This window comes from Mytilus trossulus, chromosome 12, assembly GCF_036588685.1.
Source record: "Mytilus trossulus isolate FHL-02 chromosome 12, PNRI_Mtr1.1.1.hap1, whole genome shotgun sequence".
NCBI lineage: Eukaryota > Metazoa > Mollusca > Bivalvia > Mytilida > Mytilidae > Mytilus > Mytilus trossulus.
In genome coordinates this window covers 27,608,685-27,630,537 of record NC_086384.1, presented here as the reverse complement: position 1 = coordinate 27,630,537, position 21,853 = coordinate 27,608,685, and the positions used below count along the sequence as shown (strand labels likewise).

The following is a 21,853-nucleotide window of genomic DNA, read 5'->3' as shown; positions in this document are numbered from 1 at the left end:
AACTGCCAAGCATTAAAAACTGCTTAATTTGTGAACTGTGAAGGCTAATGAACTGCCAAGAAACTGCCTTTCACTTTGACTTGGGCTGACAAAGAAATAAATGTTCCATAGGGATCACAAATACATTCTATAAATCAAAATATAAATAGTGACAAAGAAAGAAATGTCCCATATGGATCACAAATACATTCTATAAATCAAAATATAAATACTGACAAAGAAATAAATGTTCCATAGGGATCACAAATACATTCTATAAATCACATACAAATACTGATAAAGAAATGCATCTGTCTTGAAGGGAAATAAAAACAGCACAATATGATGGATCCTCTTATATCCTTATTTGTAGTGGCTAAGAAAAGAAATGATAAAATTTCTTTTGTGAGAATCAAATGTAGAAAGCGTGGTAATTATGCAAATAGGAAGAAAAGGGTCACATAGTAAAACCTAACAATATGAATATTGGTACTAATATATCAAGAAGTTTTATTATGTAGTAGTTCAGAAAAATTTGCAAGGGTTCCGGGGAACCCAGTGTCTCGCCTATTTTTGCTGTAAATCGCAGGCTCAACAACAATGAGGAAAAAAATCAATAAAAAAATATTCCTCTTGTTACTATTTTATGATTGTAAGAAAATCTATAAAGTCCATTTAAAAGTAAATTACAGAAAAAAACGGAGTAATCTTTTTACAAACTTTACTTCTGGTTACAATCTTATGATCATAAATAAGCTTCTGTCCAAGTTTGGTACAAACCCAGGATAGTTTAAGAAAGTTATTAAAATTCTAAAAACTTTAACCACAGAGTGAATGTTTTGTTTCCCCTCAGAAAAAACTAAGTCCATTTATAGTAAAATACAGAAAAAATAGAATTTTATTTTTACAAAATTCACTTCTGGATACTATCTTATGATCATAACAAGCTTCTGTCCAACTTTGGTACAAACCCAGGATAGTTTGAGAAAGTTATTAAAATTCTAAAAACTTTAACCACAGAGTTAATGTTTTGTTTCCCCGCAGAAAAACTAAGTCCATTTATAGTAAAATACGGAAAAAATGGAATTTTATTTTTACAAAATTTACTTCTGGATACTATCTAATGATCATAAACAAGCTTCTGTCAAAGTTTGGTAGAAATCCAGTATAGTTTAAGAAAGTTATTAAAATTTCAAAAACTTTAACCACAGAGTGAATATTTGTTGACGCCGCCGACGACGGAATGTAGGATCGCTTAGTCTCGCTTTTTCGACTAAAGTCGAAGGCTCGACAAAAATGTGACAGAAATGTGTTATTGACTCACTTTTTAATATTTTGTGGTATTAAATGTGGGCTTAAATGCCATTTTAACTCCTTTAATGTCTGTTTTGGAGTAAATCATAGGAAGATATTATTTGTGTCTTAAAAATAATACTTTATACTTTAAATAAAAGTATATAAAATAAATAATGTAACAAGGGTGAAATCATATGCTTACGTTTACAATTCTGGGTTGTTGCATCACCATAGTAACCAGGACTACACTGCTCACAGTTGAATCCTTCAGTATTAAACATGCACTTGAGACATTCCCCTGATGAGGTGTCACAACTTCCACCAATGTTTGGATCTATATTATTATTACAGATACACAGTTCACATGTACCATTCACATCCTTTGGATTTCCAAAGTAGTTTGGTCCTAAAAATAATTTAATCAATTATCACTACAGTACGGCCTTAACATTTCCTACAAATATTTGGATAAGTTGCAAAGCACTCTAAATATACTGTTATGAGTGAGGATTTTTGTCAGTTACATGTCAAAGGCCTAGTCTGTGCTATTAATCTGTTAATACCCCAGTTTTGTCTTCAGATCTGTACTGTAAACAGTGGTTGTGGATGTGTGTGTGTTAGATTTGTTTTTCATTAAAAAAATTTAACATGAATTAGGCTGTTAATTTTCTCATATGAATTGTTTTACACTTCTCATTTTGGGCCTTTTATAGCTGACTATGCGGTATGGGCTATGCTCATTGTTGAAGGTGGTACAGTGAACTATAGTTAGTTAATTTCCGTGTCATTTGGTCTCTTGTGAAGAGTTGTCCCACTGGCCTTCACCAAATCTTCTTTTAATATTGACAGCCATGAAATTGTACGAAAATATACAAATTGTTGTCAACTTAGCAGTGTTCAAATTTTGACTCCCCTTAGCCTTTTTTTACTGTTAAAATTTTTGAGAAACTGTTTACTAGAACTAGAATAATTGTATCATCAAGAAGAAATTATAGGAAAATGTATTAACTGTGAACGCATTGGTTTGTAAAACGATTGCCATAAAGTAATCTGGTACATAGCATAATTCTTTAGTTTTGGTTCATGAGTATTAGATTAAAATAATTTCAAATTGTTTTGTAGTGAGATAGCAAAATGTATTATACCTTTGAAACCTAGATAACAGTTACAGACTACTGACTGCTGTCTTGGATCTTCATAACAGGAATCAGCATGCTGTACATCACTAGTTGGTCCTCCAGGACATAAACAAGGTCTGCAGGGTATGCAGTAATTTATACGAGGATCACCATAGTATCCATCCAAACACCTATAAAAAGTATTTTACATTTAAGTATATACACGTTGCAACCCCTTAAAAAATCTTATTGTTTGGAATCTTCAAATTATTGATTGTGTAAATAAAAACTGCATAGAATCATACTGATAAAATCAAGCTGCATTTTCACCTACTAAAGGAATGGCTAATTTTCCTAACTCAATCTCTTCTTTCTGTTCAAAGCAATAACCAAACTGATATGCCAAACAAAAGTAAGTGTGGCATAAAAATAAGTGAAATATTGTTTAGGGACCAATAATACCATACATTGATAAGATACTTGGTTACACACCCCATGCAGTAGAAGTAATATGTTAGATGTCCTTACGTGCACACCATTATGTAATCCTTTCCACAGCATAACTTGTTTAATAACATACATTAGTATATAGATTTAAATAATAAAGACCTTTGATGTGACTACAAACCCTTGATATTATGTTATTAGAGTATGGTAATAGTTAATTAGATTGTAGAACACTGAATACCTATTTTCCTAAGAATGTACAGGCACACTGTTTCAAAGTGAATACTGGGCTTCAATCAAACATTTTTCGTTGTTAACCTGTTTAAGTTGGTTGCAATTAATTTGAGCAAAATTTGATAAGACATGTAAGATTTAGTTTGTCAAATTTTTTTTAAAGTGATCATTTTTGTTTTTTCAGTTAAAATAAAATGTATAAACACACAGATGTAAATTTCCATGATGCATCCAAAATGTTTTAAAGTGAAAACGACATGGTTAAACAGTGAGTTTTTACAGTTCAAATGAAAAACAGAAGTAAACAGATTACGATTCGTCTTATTCATTTTTTGAAAAGGTTTCAATGTCTTTGAACTTTCAGTTCTTGTATTACTTGATCTTTAACTTGTCATGGTGTAATTTTTAACTTAATTTTAAAAAGGAAATAAAGGTGAACTATTATATATGAATGTTTATCAAATCTTACTTATCACACTGGTCACCAGCAGTGAAGTCATTACAATTATCACATCGGCCAGTTAAATCATCACACGTATCTGCATTCCTATCAATACATTGGCATGGTCTACAGCAAGGGAATCCCCAATATCCAACCTGACATTGGTCACATATCTTGTTTCCAACATAACTTATACAATTACACTGTCCAGTCCTGGCATCACAGAATTTATCTACAGCACCATATTCATGACAGATGCAAGCTATAAGAAAAAATATTTCAGAAAAGTTTCATTGATGGAAGTATTCCAACTTATGTTCAATAAATTGTTTTTGAACAATTAATCAAAGGATACACTTAAATGTTTGGCCTACTTCACTGATTAGTATTCCATGGCGAAAGTCTTAAAGATCAAGGTTTTGATACATGTACATGTATAATGAAGAATAGTCTTTATCAATGCTCCATGGAAATAGTCAAGGCAATGGTGATCCATGTCTTACAATCATTCTACACACCAAATACAGTTCACCGTTTACTTATAGCATCTTATAATGAGGGCAAAATGTTGTCAACATCCAGTAGAAAATATAATATGTACATGTATATCAGGAGAACATGCTAATATGATATCAATATGGACCTTGCTTGCCTGTTTTTTTAACTTGCTAGTTCACCAGGTATCAGTTTAGAAGATAAGTCACCCTTAACCTACCCAGAAATTTTAATGGTTGTTTCCTTGCAAGTAAAATTACTATCCTACTGTCAACTTTTAAAGTGAAAGCATTGCACTTCTACTTCCATTAATGTTGGAAGATCTGTAGTTTTGAAGTTGCTTATACTTTGATTACTTACGTTTGCATCCATCTGGTCCAAAATCATCTGTACCAGGAGCACACTTGTTACATCTGTGACCAACAACATAAGGTTTACATCTACACTGACCACCAGCATATTCACATTCACTACTTAAAGATCCCATTGGATCACATTGACACTCTATAATCAAAATAAACAATATTTATACACATAAGAATCGATTTCTCATGTTATACATTTGATTATCACAATATTGCATTGATTGAAAGTAGGATTTTGTAAAATATAATAATTCCTTTGTTGAAATACAATCTTCCTTTTAACACATTTGAAAAATGGTCAATATTTAACTTTTTCTGGGACCTCATATTACTTTTACACTACTGGTTCTTCTCATCTTTTATAAACCATAAAATTTGAGTCCATGTGAAAATAATACCTATATAAAAGAAGGAGATATTTCTCACCTAATAATCAATAAAAAATACTGTTTTATTGTAAGGGTTCCATGAAATCATTTACAAACTTCAATGTTGTATGGTGTATGAGTATGATTTCGGCAAAATTCATTTAAAAAGGTTATACAAGTTGTTTCCAGAGAAGATGTTTTTTTCAGATTTTAAGACAGATATAATGTTAACATACCAAGAGCTTTCTGGTGAATAATGGAAGAAATACTGAAAGTGAGCTGTCTACAGAAGTCCTGGAGTTCTAGCTGGTAGACTGACAATTGAGATTCACGACATCGGTAACGAATAAATTCATTTTTCATGTATTCTGGATAACCAATACCATGAAATATTGGAATACAATCTATGTTTGGAGTCAAAACAATCTGCAATCACAAAACAATGAATTTATTAACAATTATAACAATAGCACTTAGTTTTCAGTAAACAAAAACAAAACAAATATGCTAAAGAGGAAATCTGGAAATAATTTCATTAAATTTTTTTTAACTGTTAAACCATTTTTCTAAAGTTGGAGTGATGGAATGATGACTTAATTTTCCCTTACTTATATTCTGGTTTGAAGACATAATTTTCTGATTATTTGTCCAGTGGGGACAATAAAATGTGTAAAGGTCTATCTGGAATAATGTGTTTTCACTGCTATCTGGACATCAAATAACAAAATTGATGATGACAAACAAGTTTTTGTAGATATATAATTTTATGAATTATTGCGATACCAGATTCCTGTATGCATGTGATTTTGATAATATATTTCATATGTTGAGTTCAAAATAATTTGAACTCCAAAAAGCCATATACTTACAGAATCGATCAGTGTAGTTGCATCAGGTGTAGCCTGGTTAGTTTTGTAACTATTGAATTTAATTCTTATCTTATATTCTCTCTCTGGTTCTAAGCAAGCTGCTGGACTGACCACTGAGTATCTACTACCTGAAAATATATGCATAAAGGTCAAGCAAAAAATTATTTCTTCACATCATAACTAAGAAAGAAAAATTTTGAAACCATTAAATTGAAGTTAATGATATAATATATAATCTTTAGTTAGATCAACAATATGTATGAATGTATTTTCCATTAGGAATTAAATTTGAATTGCAAATTTATAATAGGTTACTTTTCAATGTTCATCTTCTTAACATTATCTGTTTTTCAACCAGCATGCCAATAATGGGGCATATTGCATTTCGGCTAATTTTTCAAAGTCACAATACTACGTTTCCGCAAATTTAAAATATACGTTTCCGCAATTTGTATTTATTACGTTTCCGCAAATTAACCTGATAAATTATGAAGATTTGAATGTACATATATGATAAATTATTTATTTTTTCTTTTTAATAATGAAAATGTTCTAATCTCAGTTTAGCTACAATTTACTAGATATAACTACTGACTCGGTAAAGATGAGTTAAACTTCATTGAGAAATCTTTGGTTTGGTTACTTGCCAACTGACATGATTGAAGAATGCTTTGTTGAATTAATTGCCGATGCTCCATCTGACGATTAATGCATGAGGTCTGCCGATTATATATTAGAATTTTATATAGATGGCAATTGAGATTTCCACCAACCATTTGGGCATCACCTTTGACCCCGAGGAAAAGAGAACAACGAATGGTGTTGAGTCTTTTCCTGCCTACCTGAACGAGCAGTTTTACGCTAGCCATATTTGTCTTTGTTGATGTGTTATTGAAACTGAAGACAACATCTTACATAAAGATGAGAACTCTAAATGTAAAAGCACCCATTCGGAAATATGAAAAGGAGAAGATGGACTTCCTTCCTGAACAAAATACAAAATTTGTAAATGGTGAATGTGCTACTATGAACTTTGTACAATGTGTTGGCTACAAATAGTCTGCCAGAACTGACTTATGAACTCATATGTTTTGAACATACGTTTTCATACATTTTAATAATGTATTTTACTTACATGTTATGATGACCTTTAACTTAATACATATTTATTCTTTATTATAGCTTAATTTGCTTTCGATCAGTAGGTATTCCTTAATTATTTGCGGAAAAGTAATAATTTTTTTTTTTCGGAATAGTAACTTTTTTTCTGGAAAAGTAAGATATTTGTTCGCGGAAGCGTAACCTTTTTTTTTCCGGAAACGCCATCTTTTTTTCACGGAAAAGTAATGCCAATTTGCAGAAACGTAAAACGCCGCAATAATGTTAACAATAATTTAACTGAATTAATGTCAGTGATCCTTTTTTCTAAAAGCCAAAAAGCTTATACCACCAATATGAATAAAATTCAGAAAAAACCTCTGATTTTGTATCAAGGTGTTTCCTTTTTTGTTTTTAAGTCTTTTATAATTAACATAGTAATATTCTTTGAAATTTGTAGGAATGCAATAAGGTTTAAGACCAAACATTGTCTCATTGTCCGTCATACAACATAGCCTTGTTTTCATACTCAAAGATAGTATTTACCAGGTTGTAACACTGTAGTTTTTTTATCATCTGCAGGTCTGTGATTGGCACATGGTCCCGTCTGGTCAACTGTCTGTGAGCGAATAACATCAACGTTAATGTCTTCCCACAATTTTGGCATCTGCAATAAATATAAATATCATGTCAATATCAGACCAGTTGCTTTGCAGGGCGCAGCATTATACGACCACAGATGTAAAACCTTGAACAGATGGGACAAGTATTGGACACAACTTTTAAGTTTGATACAGCTTTAAATGTGGATTGTGATTAAATAGTTGACACAACATAGGTTTATGTCACATTATGATTTGGACCCTTTGGACCTTAATGTAGACCAATTTGAAAACTGGACCAAAAATTAAGAATCTACATACACAGTTAGATTTGGAATATAAAAGAACCCCATTTATTCAATTTTTGATTTTGAACCCCGATTTGGACCAACTTGAAAACTGGGCCAATAATTAAAAATCTAAGTACATTTTTAGATTCAGCAAGAACCCCCAAGGATTCAATGTTTGTTAAACATATATATTCGAATTATTTTTGTAGACAACGCAAAAAGTTATAAATTTATTTTTAATAAATGCGTTTTCGGACTGATAAGGTGAACAAATTAAAGTACAATAATCTGTAAAGACAATATGTTGGTGTACTATTATTGACCTTTTACTATCTCTGCTATGACTAGGTTTATACAATGTGTGTATTCACAGTTCTGTGGCAATACTCGTAGATGGTTTGTTGAAAGGTAAATTGTTGTTTGCACTTCAGTATTTAACCACGCCTCTAGGGCACACCTTACCAGGTGTGACTGTCTATTCGGATCAGTGGGAGCATTACAATTTACAATTTATGTAAGATTCTAAAGTATTTATGAAGCCATTTTTACCAAAACCTAAATAAAAAAGTAACCCTGTTCAAGGCAAATTACTCTTTTAAATTTTTATCTGAATCAATTTTTTTTTTCTAGAAACCTAAATCTTTTAAACATATATATATACAACTAGAAATTGAAAAAACCTTGGCACAGTGCCATTGACATATCCTTTTTTTTTAAAAATACAATGACTTAATAAATAGTTGTACCTGTGACATATGTGATTTTATTACAGCTTTATATTTATCCATGGCTATCTTCAATTGTCTGACCTGGTCCTTCAACTCAGAAACATTATTTGTATTTCCGTAACTTTTGTATTTTTCTGAGAAATCAGACTCTGAAGATTCTGTCTGTGAGTCCACCAGTAATTCAGGAATGTTATCATAAGAAAGAGTCTGGTTATTCTTACACAAGTTTCTACCTCCAAGAGCCATGACAATGTTTGATTCACTGTTTGAGCGACTTCCTAGAGGACTCTTAAATACTATTCCATTTTCTTCTAATAAGTTACGATAATATTTCATCTTTTTGGTCTGAAGTCTAACAGTGCCCTCAGTAGCTTCTAGTGTGCCCTTTAGGGCTTGCAATCTGCCTCTAGCTAGTCTAACAGTGCCCTCAGTAGCTTCTAGTTTGCCCTCTAGGGCTTGAAATCTGCCTCTAGCTTCCATCAAAAGACTTTTGAGAATATCTGGACTATTTCTATCAAAAGAGTTAGTTCTCATTGGTGCAGGCTTTTGTATTTGCCGAATTGTAGAATTCCTCTTCTGACTTTTGTTTTCCAATGGCCAAGAGTAGGAATGTTGTGGAACTTCAATATCTTGATTACGTGGAGTGGTGTCACTTGACCGTCTGGAGTCAGAAGTATTAGCAGTATCACTGGACTGGTCACTGAATCTTCTTTCCATGTCAAAATGGTCATCTTGTGAACTATCCTTGGATCCTGAAATCATTAAAAAAGTTCTACTGTTCCCATATTCACATATTGTAAATTTAAAAACTAGAGGCTCTAAAGAGCCTGTGTCGCTCACCTTGGTCTTTATGAATATTAAACAAAGGAAAAGGATGGATTCATGACAAAATTGTGTTTTGGTGATGGTGATGTGTTTGTACATCTCACTTAACTGATCATTCTCACTGCTTAAAATTATCTCTATCTATAATAAACTTGGCCCAATAGTTTCAGTGAAAAATGTAAAAAAAAGTTTACAAATTTTATAAAAATTGTTAAAAATTGAATATAAAGGACAATAACTCCATAGGGGGTTAATTGACCATTCCAGTCACGTTGACTTATTTGTAAATCTTACTTTGCTGAACATTATTGCTGTTTACATTTTATCTCTATCTATAATAGTATTCAAGATAATAACCAATACAGCAAAATTTCCTTAAAACTAACAATTCAGGATCAGCAACCCAACAACGGATTGTCCAATTCATCTTAAAATTTCAGAGCAGATAAATCTTGACCTTTACTCCAGATTTGCTCTAAATGCTTTGTTTTTTATGTTTTAAGCCAAAAACTTCATTTTACCCCTATGTTCTATTTTTAGCCATGGCGACCATGGCGGCCATATTGATTGGATGGCCGGGTCACCGGACACATTTTTGAAACTTCATACCCCAAAGATGGTTGTGGCCAAGATTAGATTGATTTGGCCAAGTAGTTTCAGAGATGAAGATTTTTGTAAAAGATAACTAAGATTTACGAAAAATGGTTAAAAAATGACTATAAAGGGCAATAACTCCTAAAGGGGTCAACTGACCATTTCAGTCATGTTCACTTATTTGTAAATCTTACATTGCTGAACATTATTGCTGTTTACAGTTTATCTCTATCTATAATAATATTCAAGATAAAAACCAAAAACAGCAAAATTTCCTTAAAATTACCAATTCAGGGGCAGCAACCCAACAATTGGTTATCCGATTTATCTGAAAATTTGAGGGCAGATAGATTTTGACCGGTTTAACAATTTTACCCCTTGTCAGATTTGCTCTAAACGCTTTGATTTTTGAGTTATAAGCCAAAAACTGCATTTTACCCCTATGTTCTATTTTAGCCATGGCGGCCGTCTTGGATGGTTGGCCGGGTCACCGAACACATTTTTTAAACTAGATACCCCAATGATGGTTATGGCCAAGTTTGGTGTAATTTGGCCCAGTAGTTTCAGAGGAGAAGATTTTGGTAAAAGTTAACGACGCCAGACGACAGACGCCGGACGCCAAGTGATGAGAAAAGCTCACTTGGCCCTTTGGGCCAGGTGAGCTAAAAATTAAAAAAAAATCTGTTCCCCCTTAAGTATTCATTTAAAATTTCAAGGAAGAATAAACATAATTAGGTCTTCTGTTTCCCTTGAAAAAATAAAACAATTATGTTCTACTGAAGTATTCATAACAAGAATGTGTCCAAAGTACACGGATGCCCCGCTCTACTATCATTTTCATGTTCAATGTACCATGAAATTGTGTAAAAAATTAATTTGGCATTAAAATTAGAAAGATCATATCATAGGGAACATGTGTACTAAGTTTCAAGTTGATTGGACTTCTACTTCATCAAAAACTACCTTGACCAAAAACTTTAACCTGAAACTCCCACTTTCATTTTATATGTTCAGTGGACCATGAAATTGGTGTCAAAAGTCCCATAGAGCTTTAAAATAAGAAAGATCGTATCATAAGCAACTAGTGTACTAAGTTTCAAGTTGATTGGACTTCAGCTTCATCAAAAACTTCATTGACCAAAAACTTAAACCTGAAGCAGGACAGACAGACGCACGGAAGGATGCACAGAGGAACGTAATGACAATTTCAGTCCTCAATATAATAAATCAACTCGACAATAACAAAAAAAATTTATCTGTATAACTTGTCAATGAAAATATCTCAAAACCACATATTTTACAATCCAGAAATGTATGAGAAGGGAAGAGTTACCTTTCCTGGGTGACCTGGATTTCTGTTGTTCCAATTGCTGCTGTAGTTTATTATTCCTCTGAATTCCAGCTTCTAATTCTCTTTTCAGTGTCTGTATTGCAGCTAATTCAGCCTCTAGATTGTGTGATTTCTCACTGAAAAATAATACATTTCTCTAAAAATGTATACCAGCTGTTGAAAACATTTGTCAATAAGAAATGTTTGGATTATCAAAATGTTTATTTCCTAGTTTTCAAGATTTTATCCATAACCTCAGACACAATCAGGTGGACATGCATTAGAAAAATTGGAATAAATCTATTGACCAATGGACAGTTCACCACATATTTGGCTTAATAGCATTTTTAGATTCCCCCCCCCCCCCCATTTATAAATCATTAGGGGTTTCAGAAGGGTACTAAGAATTATTCACTATAGAATATAAAATTGCTGCTTTTAAAATCTACATAAGTTCTAATATTTGATTCTTTTTAATGAATAATTTTCCAGTATTGATGCATTTAAAAACTATTTTAGTATAATAATTTATTTTCCTAAATAGACAAATTATCTTTCCCTTTAAGTTTGTCAGGTCTACCCCCTCTATAACAGTTAAATTATTGTGATACAGTTTTTATTTTGATTGTAAAATTTAATTAAACCAGTTAATTAATTTCTCACACTAGTGAATTGACTACTACAAAGCTGAATTCATTTTTAATTAACATACATGTGAACCTCCCGACGGGAGTACAAAACTCCCGTTTTCAGGGGTCTCCTCCCGTCCTCCCGTTTAGGAGAAAAAACTCCCGTCTATGAAATATTTCATGAATGAAAATTTTCAGACGCCATAATTGATCATTTCTTAATACTATTGTACGGGTGTAATTGACACCTGTGTTAAATTTTACCTGTACATCAAAGAAGATGTATAATTATAAGGGCTTCACTTGACAGCTTGGGGGTCAAACATACTGGTAATCAACGATGTTTACCCCTGGCTAACTGCTGTTGTGTTATAAAAACGATGTGTATTGGGAATATTGAAATACTTTTTTGTTACTTCCCTTTGTTTTATCCTGTTTTCAGTTATTTGGCTTTTAAAAATGTTAATTGTAAAAAGACTATAAATTATTAATAATTTAATCAAATAATCATAAAAGGATGTTGATTAAATGAGTTTAAATGTTTTGGAACAAATAAAAAAATATAAAATTATAAATTATTTTAGCAATCTAGACCTCCTTTCAAGAATTATATTGCAAATCTGTTTACAATTCCTTTTTGAATAAACAATATTCAATGTACATTTAGACTAATAAAAATTCTAGTCAGTTTAATTCCCAGTGAAACCTTCAAATTTATATTTGTGATTGTTAGTATATACTAGATTATATTGTGTAAGCTACGAAATAGCTAAACATTTTACACTGTTTAAGTCTTTTAAAGTTTTTACAAATATGACTTTCATAATGCTTAAAAGCCATTCAGTACTAGTGTTAGTGTATGTCATTTTTTTAATTTATTTATGATCATGATGATGTTGCAAATATACATGTGGAGCTTATTTTTTTCTTATTTGTCTGTACATTTACCAATGATATGGAGATGGAGACATAAACAAAAATCTATACAGATAAGATAAATAAATATAATGATTTATTTGCAAGCAGTGAACAATCATTTATCAAAAACAAAACAAAACAAAACAAGAAACAGATTCTTCTTAATATTTTATTTTATTCAAATAGAGAGGCAATAAAGGTACTATAAACATATTACAATTTGATGGACATTTGAGGAAAAACCACAATTTCTACATCATATGGTTACATTTACGACAAAATTTATGTCGATAAAAAACCTCCTGATCTGAGTCCTAATCTCCTGACCAAAATTTCCAAATCTCCTGATCTGAGTTTCACAGTCCATCACATGTATGAATTAAAATATTTTATATTTTAATTCAAATTATGATTTAAATGAAAATATTCCATTAAATATCAACATAATTAATCCCCTTTAAATGTACTGTGTGTGGAATATTTGTTCCTTTAGACAAACAGTAATCTTGTTTTACTTTTTTATTGACATTGAGAATTAAGAATTATAATATTAAATATTGTCAAAAACATATTATTTTCTATTTGAAAGTTAATAAACTTTTAGGAATAAAATCAGTTTTTTATCAGTTGTGTGTCTTGGGAATATGGAATTCAAAATTGTCTCCTTCAAAAAGAATATGTTTGACTTACATGGGCTCTATATGTAACAATTACATTATAGAGGGGTCTGAAAGCAATAAAAATAATAAAGTACTCACAACATTGATTTTTCCTTTAGATCCAACAGAATTTGTTTCTCAGCTTCCTGAATCCTGTGCAACTCATTCAATTCTCTTTGTATGAAGTCCTGGTACTGTGAAAAGAAAACACATATCATCCTTGAACAACCTAATTTTTTTTTGTAATTTAGTTCAACCATACTTAATATTTCAAGGAAAGTTGATTAAGAATTTCATTATTTTTATATATAAAAAACACATTGAATATTTTGACATCCTGGATAATTTCTTTAATCTTCTACCAAATTTAAAGATCTATTCAGTGAATAAATAAATACATATTCCAAGGGAGATAATTCTAACCTGGTCAGAATGTCCATTTCCATCAGAGTTGTCTCTCATGTAGTACACTTGTTTTTCTGTTGTGTGTACTTCTTTCATACTCTGGTGAGCCGATTCAAGTTGCTTTCGTAAAGAATTCTATAAAATGGGAAACAAAATGAAAGATAACATACTTTTTGCTAATAAAATTAAAAGTGATCTTGATACTGTTATAAAGACATACATTTGTGACTTGAGAACTGTAAAAGTGACTCCATCCAAATTTGAACTGTGTTTTATAAAATTTATGGGAATTAGCATTGTGTATAATTTCCTAACATTTGGTAAAGGCAAACTTAAGTAAGTGAACACAAACTTATTTTGGGACGTCCTGACATACATACAACAGACAATGGTTACACTAAATGCCCCATCTGTCAAAAATTAAAGCTTCACATATAGGTTTAACAAAGTTTTTCACTCCAACTTACAATTTGTTCCCTGAAGTCTTCTTCTGTTTGTTTAGCAGCTTTAAGAGCCTCTGTTTTAACTGCCAATTGAAGTTTCAGTTCCTCCAAGACTACATGAAATCCTGCTTTGGGACTCCTTGATCCATCTCTGTCTAACTGAAGCTTTAATTCGCTAATTTCATCTGTGAAATGATAGTATTTGATTAAGTTTCTTTCAATGATAACATTTAATGGCAAGTCTTTCAACTGTTAAACATTCTATTTCATTTTTATGGTAAAAATTATCAATGATCTCCATAAAATAAATCTTACTTTAAAATGTGATATAATTATATATATATAACAATGAGACAGCAATCAAAATGATGAAGATCAAAAAAATTATAAGTTCAACCTGTTCAACCTTTAACAATGAGGAAAACCCATACCTTAATTAATATTATAGGCAGTTATGAAAGTCCTATAATAGGACATTTTTAATTTAGTTTTTCTTTTAAAAAACCCACTAAGACTAAAACTATATTGTGAATACCTTTTTTCTTAGCTAACTGATTCCTAAGTTTATCAGCCTCATCTCTAAGCCTGTTATTATCCATTATAGTTCCACGTGAAGCTGCAGTCACCTGCTGTAATCTTTTGATTAGTTTGTCTTTTTCCTGCCAACTTTCTACCAAGGTCTACATAAATAATAAGATCTATAGTTATTTGTTGTCATTTTATACGACTGCCTGTGAAATTGCTATTATCTTTCCTGATCTTTTCTGGCATAAATTGACAAGCAAAACATATTAAAATCATATACACTCTATGTTAATAGTAACACAGACTTTTTTTTCTTAAGCCAACACTAAAATATCGGTCCAACGATTTACAGAAAAGAGCAAATTTACAGAAAAGAACCGAAAAGAACCGAAAAGGACCAAAAAGAAACGAAAAGGACCGAAAAGAAGATCCATATACATGTATATACATATTTATTAAATAAATATAAATGCATCGGGTTTAAACGTTTAATTGAGCGTTTTACATGATTTTAATAATATGCAGTAAAAATAAATGAAAAGTAAATATTATCGTTCTATAAATGTTTATCCTTGCGAAAAAATATTTTGTTTGTTTATTATAAGATGTCAGCATATTGCCCGTGGAAACCTCGGAATTGGTCATTGGTTCCGATCAAGAAGGATCTTTAGTTAAATCCATTGTCAAAAGTATTCCTGAAGCAACTCATGTATTATGTACACGGCATTTGAAACTAAACCTTTGAGTTTCAGAAAAGATGAAAAATGGAGTTGGGATGCATAGAAAGGACAGATTAGATATCGCCGGAGCAACGCATTTTTGGAAGAAATGGTATATCTATTGCAGACGATAGTGAACAGTGATAGGGAGAGGACCTTATACACTTGCGAGCACACACAAACATTATAAGATTGACAGGCATGTTTGGGCAAACAAAACTTTAATGGAAAGGTACAAATATTTTGCCAGGTTCCAACGATACCGTATGAAGAACAAATTGGTTAAGTCAACAGATGGTAGACAAGTGGTCAATAAAGCTAGGTCGAAAGGAAAGAAGAAAGGTCAGAGGAAAAGGAAACTGGCTGATAGGACAACTACGATAAAACAGCAACGCGTGCAGTAAATTAATTTATTTAAAAAAAAACCTGTGTGTAATTTAATGTATTTATATGTGTATATATATTTCTCATCACTACCTACTTATACTTCTTGTTTTTCTTTTTATAGGTAAAATACACTAATAGACTTGGAGCTCAACACTAGTATTAATTGATTTATAGTATATTGCTATTATTTTTTTGCGTGTTTCCTGTAGTATTTTTTTTATTACTCATATAACATATCTATTGTCTGTGTATTGCATATGTTATTGTTTGTATGCTATATGCCCTCCTAGGGGCCCTTATTTGGTGAATAAAACAAATCTTTTCTATTTTTCTATTCTATAAGATAGGCATCCGAACCTACCTGTAATTTTCCACATAATTTTTTATATATGATTTAAAATTAGTCCTGTCACTGTATGAATTTTTCAATGATTAAATGCAATTTGCTTATTTCCTTCTATTACAAAAAAAACCAATATCCTTTTCGGTTCTTTTCTGTAAATCGTCGCTCTTTTCTGTAAGTCGTCGAACCCAAATTAATATTAATATATCCAGGACATGTTCAAGAATTTTGATATAAGCCATCATTGAAATACACGACCCCTATATTTTCAACAATTTTCAAAAAAAATGAACTGGTATGGTACACTATAGATGCATATTGAAACTTTTAATCATCAATCCAATTCAGTTCAAATCAGTGTTTGAGAAAACTTGTTTGTGACTCAGATCAAAATGAGACAACTATGGGCATCAACAAATAACAGAAATGAAAACGACTTATGAACTTCACACACAAACAATTTTAAAAAGCTTGGTTACATTCTCCCTCTTACCTCAATAGTTTTGTCCTTATCCTTAAGTGCTCCAGCAAGTTTGTCTATGCCCTGTCTGTGATCCTGTTCAATATCAATAAGTTGGTCTTCTGAACTCTAAATAAAACAAAATCAGTTTAAAGTTTACGATAAATTTGATATTTTATTAGTACAAGACTTATTAGCTAATATTTCTATATAATCATTAGATATAAATCTGAGTTGCTATAATAGTCTCTTTTTTTTTTATAATTCAGTCATCCTTTAAAAGTATCTATATCATAATGCCTGGCTCAAAATCAACCAGACTCAACAATATGTGAATAAATTTAGAAGATTTTGACAATTCTGCCATTTGCAGATACCAAATTCTTTAAAAAAAGAAAATTCTCAGACCTAAACAAAACTATGAAATGCCTTTGGACTGTTATATATTGACAAACAGTTGAAAAAACTTATTAATAATTCATGAAAACTTGACCTACCTTTGAACTTAGTTGTTTTCTATTAAGTTCTGCTTGTAACTGTTGAAGTTTGTTATGGAGATCTGACATTTCTTTATTAGATCTCTCCATCAACTCTCGTATGTCCTCGTCTTTAGACTTCAGTTTCTTCAGTAGATTATTCAGAGCCTCTGCATTGGCTGCTGTTGCCTTAGACTGCTCAGACATCACATCCTGTAGGTGAAAATAAGGACCCTTTTAACTAACTCTCTGGGTAACACCTCAGGAAACTTACAAAACATTCACCACAATATTCTATCCAGGAATAAATATATTTAATAACACAATTTTGGAAAACTGTATCTGCTTGTTCTCATACCCTAAGATTTTTTTAGTTAAAAAATAATTTTATTGTGGCCATCTTGACAGTTGAATTGTGTGGTTTTTGGCAAATATCATTGAAGAGCTTTATCTATTCGGTATTAGATAATTTACCTTTAAGAATGCAAAATTAATGAGGAAGATTAAAGACTGTAGTCAACTTGAAGTCAAAATAGTCAGCTTTAATATTAAGACTCAGGGAGTAGATCTTGTAGGAAAAAGAATAAAATAAATAGCAAGTAGAACTAGATTTGCGATTGCAAGCAATAGCGGATGGCACCCTTCCCCTATTGCCAGGTGAGCGGTAGCCATGGTAACGGCGGCCATTTTGGAAATTCCAAACTCAAAAATCTCATGCAGACCTGACAGTCAACAATCATATTAGGTTTCATCAATTTTGGAGCATTTTGAAATTTTGGAAATTTTTGACATTTTGGTTGGTTACTATGGTAACAAAGACTTTTCCAAAATTTTAGTGGCAGATACCACATTGGTTTATGGGAGGGAATATACCATCAGAGTTTCATTGGATTTGACCTACCATTTTAAGAGAGTAAATGCCTCTTTTTAAGGTTTTTGAAGCATTTTTACCGTTTTTGCATTGTTTCCATGGTAACGGTAGACATTTTCGAAATTCCAACGCCAAATTTCACATCTTCCCATGTTGCTCATCATTACTGTGAAGTTTCATAAAATTTGGAGCATTTTGATATTTTGGAAATTTTTGATGTGGTTTCCATGGCAACATTGTAGTTCCAATGAGTGCCAAAAATCATCCAAAAGAAGTATATAGTGGGCACCTACAATGTATCAAAATATAATGATTCTAAGTATAATCATCTCCAAATAATTAACCAAAACCAAAAAGTGGAATTTTTCACATTTGTTCCGTTTCCATGGTAACGGCAGCCATTTTTAATGGTCTTCAGACCCACTGCAACCCGAAATTTTTTGTTCCTCATTATAGTTTACTATAATCAAGAGTCAGGTTTCATTGTCTCCAAAAAAGCTGCCGGACAAAAATCATTGGAAGAATAAGAATAATAATAACAAAGAAACGGAGGAATAACAATATGTCACCCGACATTGTCGATCGGGTGACATAACTAGATTTGCCATTGCAAGCAATAGCGGATGGCACCCTTCCCACGTTGCCAGGTGAGTGGCAGCCATTTTGAAAACTTAAGAGTCAAAGAGTGCATCTACAAATGCAAATTATCATTTTGGTAAAGTTTCATTCAGTTTGGAGCATTTTGAAAATTTTGAAATTTTTGCTGTTTCCATGGTTACGGCGGCCATTTTGAAAATTCCAACTTCAAAAGTCAACTCTGCTTATGCCAGAGACCATTCCTGTAAAGTTTTGTCTAGTTTGCAGCATTTTCATTTTTTTGAAATTTTTGAAATTTTTGCTGTTTCCATGGCAATAGCAGCTATTTTGAAAATTCCAAGTATTGTTGGTTACTTAGGGCACCACTGCCAACATTTACATAAACTTTCAAGAGGTTGCCTCTTATAACGAAAGAGTTAAAATTTTGATTTTTTTTTGTATTTTTGCAGTTTCCATGGTAACGGCGGCCATTTTTTACCATTCCAATGTCTCTTGCACAACTTCACATGGCGGTTCATATTATGGTATAGTTCCATCAACATTGGTCTGACCAATTCCGAGAAATAGCGTGGACAAAATGTGTGGAAGAATAAAAATAAGAAAAAAAAGAAACGTACAATAACAATATGTCACCCCAACTCCGTTGAGGGTGCCATAATAAAAAGAAAAAAAAGAAACGTAGAATAACAAGATGTCACCCCAACTCCGTTGAGGGTGCCATAACTAGAATTGCCATTGCAAGCAATAGCGGATGTCACCCTTCCCCTATTGCCACTAAGCAGCAGCCATTTCAAAATGGTTTAACAGTGAATGCACATATATGAATGGCAATACACGTTTCAGTAAATTAACAGTACATTCAGAGCATTTTGAATAATTTCAAATTCTGCTGTTTCCATGGCAACTGCAGCCATTTTGAAAATTTCAAAGTCAAAAGTCTCATCTTTACCTGCCAGTTAACAATAATATCAAGTTTCATTAAGTTTGGAGGATTTTGAAATTTTTTGACATTTCTGCAGTTTCCATGGCAACGGTGGCCATTTTGTAAATTCCAACTCCAAAAGTCTCATCCAGACTTGCCATTCACCAATCATATTAAGTTTCATCAATTTTGGAGCATTTTGAAATTTTTGAGATATTTGATCCTGTATCCATGGTAACATAGTAGTTCCAATGATTGTCAAAATCATACAAAACCTGTATATAGTGGACAACTATATTGTGTAAAAATTTTATGATTTCATGTTCAAGCATACCAAAGTTATTTACCAAACCTAGAAGTTTTTGGAGCATTTTTACCTTTTTGCATTGTTTCCATGGAAACGGCAGACATTTTGGAAATTCCAACGCCAAATTCCACATCTACCAAAGTTGCTCATCGTTATGCTACAGTTTCCAAAAAATTGGAGCATTTTCATATTTTTGAAATTTTTGGAGTAGTTCCCATGGCAACATAGTGGTTCCAATGATTGCCAAAATCATCCAAAACCAGTGTATGGCTGGCACCTACATTGTATTAAAACATGATGATTCTGAGTTCAAGCATCTCTAAATTATTCACAAAAACCAAAAACTGGAATTTTTCACAATTGTTCTGTTTCCATGGAAACGGCAGCCATTTTTTATGGTCTTAGACCCACCTGCCACCCGAAATTTTTAGTTCCACCCTATGGTGAACTATCATTAAGATTGGTTCCCTTTTACTCCAAAAAAGCTGACGGACAAAAAAAGGTGGAAGAATAATAATAATAACAAAGAAACATAAGAAAAGCAATATGTCACCCGACATTGTCGATCGGGTGACATAACTAGAATTGCCATTGCAAGCAATAGCGGATGTCACCCTTCCCCCATTGCCACTAAGCGGTAGCCATTTCAAAATAATAAAACTGTGAATACAGATCTATGAATTGCGATATATCTTTTTGTAAATTTTGAGTTCATTTAGAGGATTGTCAAAAGTTTCACATTTCTTCTGTTTCCAAGGCAACGGCAGCCATTTTGGAAATTCCAAAGTCAAAAGTCTCATCTGTACATGCCAGTTAACAATAATACTAAGTTTCATTAAGTTTTGAGCATTTTGAAAATATTTGACATTTCTGCAGTTTCCATGGCAACGGTGGCCATTTTGGAAATTCCAACTTCAAAAATCTCATGCAGACTTGACAGTCAACATATATATAAAGTTTCACCATTTTTGGAGCATTTTGAAATTTTTGAAATTTTTGACATTTTGGCTGGTTTCTATGGTAACAGATACCATTCCAAATTTCTAATGGCAGATACCACATTGGTACATGGGAAGGAACATACCAGCAAAGTTTCAATGGATTTGACCTACCATTTTAGGAAAGTAAATGCCACTTTAAGGTTTTTGAAGCATTTTTACCATTTTTGACTTGTTTCCATGGTAACAGCAGACATTTTTGAAATTCCAATGCCAAATTGCAAATCTAACAATGTTGCTCATCGTTACTGTGGAGTTTTATTAAATTTCGGAGCATTCTGATATTTTGGAAATTTTTGGTGTAGTTTCCATGGCAACATGATAGTTCCAATGATTGCCAAAATCAACCAAAACCAGTATATGCCCGGCACCTTCATTGTATCAAAATATAATGATTCTAAGTTAAAGCAACTCCAAATAATACATTATAACCAAAAACTGGAATTTTTCACAATTGTTCCGTTTCCATGGTAACGGCAGCCATTTTTTATGGTCTTAGACCCTACTGCAACCCAAAATTTGGTGTTCCCCATTATAGTGAACTATCATTACGATTGGTTCCATTGGCTCCGAGAAAACTGCCGGACAAAATAGGTGGAAGAATAATAATAATACAGAAAAAGAAACAGAGGAAAAGCAATATGTCACCCGACATTGTCGATCGGGTGACATAACTAGATTTGCCATTGCAAGCAATAGCGGATGGCACCCTTCCCACGTTGCCAGGTGAGTGGCAGCCATTTTGAAAACTTAAGAGTCAAAGAGTGCATCTACAAATGCAAATTATCATTTTGGTAAAGTTTCATTCAGTTTGGAGCATTTTGAAAATTTTGAAATTTTTGCTGTTTCCATGGTTACGGCGGCCATTTTGAAAATTCCAACTTCAAAAGTCAACTCTGCTTATGCCAGAGACCATTCCTGTAAAGTTTTGTCTAGTTTGCAGCATTTTCATTTTTTTGAAATTTTGGAAATTTTTGCTGTTTCCATGGCAATAGCCGCTATTTTGAAAATTCCAAGTATTGTTGGTTACTTAGGGCACCACTGCCAACATTTACATAAACTTTCAAGAGGTTGCCTCTTATAACGAAAGAGTTAAAATTTTGATTTTTTTTTG

The 21,853-nt window shown here is 32.2% G+C and overlaps 1 protein-coding gene across 1 annotated transcript in view; it reads right to left on the bottom strand.

Annotated features, from left to right (window-relative positions):
• LOC134692333 (laminin subunit beta-1-like) overlaps positions 1-17,244 on the bottom strand; it is a 44,382-nt gene extending 27,138 nt beyond the window's left edge. Inside the window, exons 1-15 of the mRNA XM_063552787.1 lie at positions 17,066-17,244; positions 16,602-16,697; positions 14,670-14,814; positions 14,159-14,319; positions 13,710-13,826; positions 13,386-13,480; positions 11,084-11,217; positions 8,350-9,083; positions 7,258-7,378; positions 5,614-5,741; positions 4,981-5,170; positions 4,372-4,515; positions 3,544-3,778; positions 2,421-2,584; positions 1,478-1,681 (exon numbers count right to left, since the gene is read on the bottom strand). Of these exons, the coding sequence (XP_063408857.1) occupies positions 1,478-1,681; positions 2,421-2,584; positions 3,544-3,778; positions 4,372-4,515; positions 4,981-5,170; positions 5,614-5,741; positions 7,258-7,378; positions 8,350-9,083; positions 11,084-11,217; positions 13,386-13,480; positions 13,710-13,826; positions 14,159-14,319; positions 14,670-14,814; positions 16,602-16,697; positions 17,066-17,155 (2,758 nt within the window). The 5' untranslated portion in view covers positions 17,156-17,244. The remainder of the gene's footprint in view (positions 1-1,477; positions 1,682-2,420; positions 2,585-3,543; positions 3,779-4,371; positions 4,516-4,980; positions 5,171-5,613; positions 5,742-7,257; positions 7,379-8,349; positions 9,084-11,083; positions 11,218-13,385; positions 13,481-13,709; positions 13,827-14,158; positions 14,320-14,669; positions 14,815-16,601; positions 16,698-17,065) is intronic.
• Between the last annotated feature and the right edge of the window lie 4,609 nt (positions 17,245-21,853).